General features: G+C 41.5%; 1 protein-coding gene across 1 annotated transcript in view; it reads right to left on the bottom strand.

Moving 5' to 3' along the window:
- Positions 1–2,430: 2,430 nt before the first annotated feature.
- vwa5b1 (von Willebrand factor A domain containing 5B1) overlaps positions 2,431–6,000 on the bottom strand; it is a 47,799-nt gene continuing 44,229 nt past the window's right edge. The window contains exons 21-22 of the mRNA XM_028452316.1: positions 4,901–5,024; positions 2,431–3,730 (exon numbers count right to left, since the gene is read on the bottom strand). Of these exons, the coding sequence (XP_028308117.1) occupies positions 3,161–3,730; positions 4,901–5,024 (694 nt within the window). The 3' untranslated portion in view covers positions 2,431–3,160. The remainder of the gene's footprint in view (positions 3,731–4,900; positions 5,025–6,000) is intronic.

Here is a 6,000-nt window from a genome sequence, read left to right as displayed (position 1 = left end):
ATCAGAATTTGTTCAAATGAGCAATATTTAAGACTAGTAGCAATGAATCGGACCACGTCTCATTTTAAAGTCAGCGTCACACAGTCCAACACTCACACATTTGCACTGCAGAACAGTTTTATTCCATGCACCTGCACCGTAGCGTCAACAGTTAAAAAGACACAACAGAAGCTTCCAAACAGCCTCAAACTGTCCACAAGTATTTACAAAGGCACAAACAGAGAAGTACAGCAAGTCCAGAGATACTGCACCATAAAAATACCACTCTTACAAATACAGCTGCACTTACCATTGCAATTACTGCACAAAAATATTACTTTATGACATTCATGTTTGTATTTTTCTCTTTTTCACGGATTCCAGTAATCAAACACCAGTTCAAACACATGCTCATGCAGCAATAGAGATGCAACTCAGCCTGAGTGGGAGAAATTAATACCTGAGTAATAAAGCAACACTGTGGCAAAATACAGCAAATTCAATGCAAAGAAGATGTTGAAATGGACCAAGGAAAGAATCCTAGGCTTTATTATTTTGATTTTTTTTTATCTGCGTATGTAAAAATAATTGGATGTTGTTACTGCAGCAGACAGAGGTACATTTCACGCCGACTTCCAAGCTGTTGAGGCACTTGCGGTAAATGAGCTGTGACAGTTGGCCGTCGCCTTTTCCTCCACGACTAAACTTTCACTTGCTACACTTATTCTTCAGACAATTAAAATGTAACACATTATTTGTCTTTTATTCAGCTTCTAAAAACAACTTCTCGATCTATCCAAGCCACAAACGGATGCTGATTTATTTCTTTTAAAAAATCTCTAATGGTTCATAAAACCAGGGCTTGATTGTGAATTTTTGCATTATTTAAATAAAAAAAACATTTTCTTTGTACTTTGTACTGCGTAGAATAATGACTTTAGCCATTATTAACTGCTACAACATTAAAATATTTGTTTTCTTAACTTCTGATTTCATACATTTTTTGGATGCAAACTAAAAACCCTGATTCTGTACTAAAAGCACATCTTTATTTTAAATCCATTGTGGTGGTGTAGAGCTCAAATGCTGAAATTGTCCAAATATTTAGAAAACTAAAGTGTTAAATGAGCATGTTGTTGTTTTTAGTAGTTGAATTACATTTACAAAGCATTGCATACAATTTAAACTTGTTTTGTTCTTTTTAAACTACAGCAATAACCATATCCAGGTTCAAATTGTACAAAATAAAAGCACAACCCAAACATTAAAACATGTAGAGCCACGAGAATAAAACCAAACACTTTTCATTCCATAAAAATGCATTGGAGCTCATGCTTTAAATAAAAGGTATATTTTGCATATCTTCTGTGATATTATTAGGCAGTGAATCTGGAAAACAGTAATAACAACATTATGGTGGTAGCAGAGCAGACAACAAAAAGGTTGCAATACTTGAAGTGAGCGTCCAGATCCACCGATCAGCCACAACATTAGGACCAGGTCTGGATGTGGATGGATTAAAGTCATAATCATGTGACTGATCTGTGGGTCATTCCATGTCATTTCAACAAATGCTGAGGACAATCCCACGCAGGACTTTTTTAGTATCGGCGAGTGGTGAAATAAGTAAGAAGTCGCCAAAAAAAATGTGTTTTATATCCCGAGAAAAAGTCATCTTTATACTCTAAATTCAAACAGAGTTCGGTGTTTTTTCTTACATTCCCACGAGCAGTTATGGGCCAATGAAAACAGTAACAAAAGTATTTTTTTCTGATTTCCAGAGTGTGTCACCCAAGAACCAATGTATATGTGAACAGTCTATGTTCATAGCTCTAAGCTGATCAAATTACAGGGAGCTGAGGCATATGCTAAGTAGTTTACTGAAGACCCAAACATGTTCCACACCCAAACACACACTCACTTTTTGCCAATTTCGAGAAGCTGGCATGTCCACCAGTTAGGATGTATTATACATGCTATGTGGGTGGACTGGCCATCTGGCATACAGGGCATCATCCCGGTGGGCCGTCGACTCAAAGAGTTGCCGATAAGGTACCTTGTACCGCGAATGGAGGCAGAAATGATAACAGGTGGCCAAAAACGGTCCAAAAGTGGCAAAAATTAGGCAAGAAAAGAGTGAAAAGTGACTATAATGGGCCAATAACAGTCAAGAGTGGCCAATAAAGAGGAACCAGGTGGTATGTAATGGAAAAGGGCAAAAATGTGGAACAAAAAAAGGCGAAATGTAGGGGAAAAGGAAAAAGTTTGTTTATTTGGATGAAAAGTGGCCAAAAATAAATAAAGAAAGGACAAAAATGTGATAAAGTGTCAAAAATTACTTCCAAAATTGCACCAAAAAAGGGATATTTATTGGCAAAAGGAAGCTAAAGTCGGAAAAAAAGTGTCAGAACATTTTGAAAAGGGACAAAAATGGGACAAAGAAAAATGGAAATTGGTAAAAAAAAAAAAAGGGGTTAAAAACCTCCCCCTTAAGGTTTTCTGGGGGAATAATAACTAAAATGAAGACATGAAGAACCACATGTTAAGCATCACTGACTCAATAACGACTTCTACATGGTGTCGCTGATAATGTCGTGGACATGCCACGACTGAATTTTTATCCCAGTCCACCCCTGGATATATAGCAGATCTATTTGTATATTCTGAGAGAGTCGTTGTAGCTGTATTACTATATTCAATTTCAGTTTCATATGTGATGTAGTTCCTGAGATATTGGAAGCTGAAAATGGAAGAAAAATAAGAACGCACAAAAATCGACACATTAAATTGGCCTTATCTCACAAAGAGTTAATCTGATCAAACTATAAATTTACAGTATGTTTATTGATTAATCACGGAACAATTGGTCAAAATGTCCTAATTTTCTGAGACTGAAGAGCGTGGGCCATTTGTTGAAATGACATTTCTGTCTGTTTTTCAGTAAATGTCATTTTTGACGACACTGTTACAAAAAGGCACGTGAACGTTCATACGCTGCTTTTGGCTGAGGTTTTACGCACAATTTATAAAATTGTTGATGGTCGTTGGTCCAATAGCATGCTCCGAACACGACAGCCAATCACAATGCTCGTCACAGCCCCTCGGGAGCCTGGGTAATGTTTGGAGGGGAAGCAGAAGCTACACAGACTAAATCCAGCGTAGGGGACATGAAGCCGTACAGTCACACACTGTTGGGGTTGTAACACAGCATGTTCAGTTGCAGGTTCTCGTCCCAGTGTCTGAGGATGATGAAGAGCTGGTTGGCGGCCGCCTTGATGGAGGCTAAATCGCGGCCCTCTGGGATCTCCTGCGCGCTCAGCCACATGCTGGCTTTGGCCGCCACCAGTTCCCACTCGATGAAGAAGCTGGCTGAGCTGTGCTCCAGCCAGGCCAGGGCCACGGCCGTAGCCCACAGCGTGCTCTCAGCGTCTGGCAGCCTGAGTTGGACGCCTGCCGATTCTGAGCTCCATGACATTGTGTCTGAGGAACCATTCCTGGACAGATGAGAGGGGCTGTGGACCCCCACAGGGATCTCTGCAGGCTGCTGATTGGTCTCTGAGTCATAAGCTGATTTGGATCCGTCGTCAGCGCTCTCGGTGCGTCGGCTGCTGCTGGAGTGAGACACGTGGCCCAGGCTGGTGCGGTGGCTGGTGAAGGGAGACCTCCACTTCAGCTTATCCATGGGAACGTTGATGGCTTCACACAGAGCAGCGTCCAGAGGGAACGCACCGCACGCCAACTGCAGCAACACCTGCACCAAGGAATAAAAGCATGTTTATAGTGATTAATCGCTGATTTTAGTACCACGCCTTGTTCTAGAATGCTAATCATATCGCCATACAATGGCTGTGTTGGAAATACTAACTCATACTAAGTCTGACCTCAAAATGATGATGGAGTATGTTCATATTAGATAGTATGAAAATATTGAGTACGTGACAAATACCGGGATGTATATTACATGGGGGGACATGTGAAACTCAATGCCTGGGGGCCAAATTCGGCCATTTAGAGCAGAGGTTTTCATCGCTATTTCTTGCCATACTTTTTCTCCTTTTAATGCATTTGTGCTACATTTCTCCCATTTCTACCACTTCTACATCACATTTCAACACCTTTTCTGCACATTTTTTCCACTTTCAAGGATCTTTCCACCACTTTTCCCGTCTAGTGTTGCATATGTTGACCAATGATTGTCACTTTAACCTCTTTTCACCATATTTCATGCTTAATTTAACCACGTTCACGATTTGTCATGTCCATTATTTGCCAGTTTAACCTAATTGTTCTACACTCTAATTTGCAACTTTTATCCAATTTCTGCAGTTTTTAAAATCCCATTTCACCTCCTTTTCCACTATTTGTGGTCACTTTGGATCAATTTTATTTCTGATTAATACATTATTCAGATCAGTAAATAAATAAATGTGGTTATCACAGATTCATAAAACAATGGACCATCATTTTGCTGACTTTATGGATGAACCCCAAAAATCTCTCCCCTTTATTCCCCCTTATAGATGGTCCTGTCTCCACATCTTCAATGTTCATGTCTGTGTTCAACCACCTTCAGCTACAGTGGGGGTCCCCGGTCTCTGGAACCTTTATTTTGGGGGTCGCGCGCTGAAAAGGTTGAGAGCCACTGGTTTAAAGTACGTTAGTATGACGTTTCAAACCCAACCTGTCATTTTTTACCACATGATTTAGTCAGTGATGGCCATAAAGTAGTGATGCACAATATTATCGGCACGTTATCAAATATTGTCCGATATCGGCTTTGAATATTACAATAATAGATGAAATAGCCAGTAACAAACTCTCTTTATGTTTCTAACACACTCTCATCAAACAGTGTCACATGTTTTGTCGTCTCAGAAATAGCTCGTACAGCATTCACACACGTATAGATTTCCAGCCCTACCAGAGGGATGTAGTCTTTGTTCTCGTTGTCACTCTCTCCGATAGAATCACCGGACTTGCTGTGAGATCGACACATGAATCCTTTAGCGGCTCGAGTCAGGAGACGAGTCCTGCTGAGGGCCAGCCTGAACAGACGAGAGCGGAGGGGGGAGGGAGGGAGGGGTTGGTATTTAAAACACAAAGAACTGCTGCACTCAAGACGCAAAACTAGGGCTTTCTCCTTTTCTTGGTAAGTCTCAAAGCTTCATGTAACATAATTCTGACTATTATGTCTATTAGCTCAAGTTGTGAAAAGATGCAGTGTTGTTGAGATTAGGGTGAAACGTCGCCCCCTAATGAAACTGCTAAACGACTTACAGGAAGTAACTTTCACTCATTAATTTATTTTCATCAACAAATGTAAAACTACTGATAACTATTCTATCTTTAGGTGCACAGATTACATTTTTGTTTTTCTTTTATCTCATTCCCAAAGGTGAAGTACTTGAATACAACTTCCTATGCAATAAAAGAAGGAACAGGCACACCGTGGACTTTTGACCCATATGAGTTATTTTAAATGATTCCTCAGGCTAATATACAGAGCTTGACAGTATCAATGCTCAGAGAAGGGCTTCCCTCTTGAAATACCGACCATGTAAGTTTGGAGAAGACGGACCGTCTTTCACCAGGTCATGTGACCTGGAGAACGCCTGGAGAACATAGTTCCCACGTGACGTCACAACATACGGGAATTTCCCGACCCGGCGCCATTGCTGAGGGTAGCGGAAACGAGTTTAGCCTCTGTTTACAGCCTAAAGAGCACAATATGGTAGTTTTGTGTTGGGTAATGGGTGCACTAATCACTGCCATAGTTCAGTTAAACGTGGATTCTTTAGTAAGGGAAGTCGGCAAGTCAGATCCGTAACTTTGGGATAAGGATTGGCTCTCAGGGCTGGGCTCGCGCCGCGGCTACAGTCTATGGGCTGGAGCAGCAGCCGTCACCGCCCACTCTTCTCACCGCCGGAGAAGCCTCGCCGCTCCCCCCCTAGCGTGCGCAGGGTCGCCCGATGACCGCAGCAAGACCGGGGAGGGGGGAGCGCCACCAATGCGGCTGCTCCT

The sequence above is a fragment of the Gouania willdenowi genome, chromosome 7 (assembly GCF_900634775.1).
Source record: "Gouania willdenowi chromosome 7, fGouWil2.1, whole genome shotgun sequence".
In the NCBI taxonomy this organism is placed as follows: Eukaryota; Metazoa; Chordata; class Actinopteri; order Blenniiformes; family Gobiesocidae; genus Gouania; species Gouania willdenowi.
Note: the sequence above shows the minus strand (reverse complement) of the source record. Positions and strands in the feature narration are given on the sequence as shown.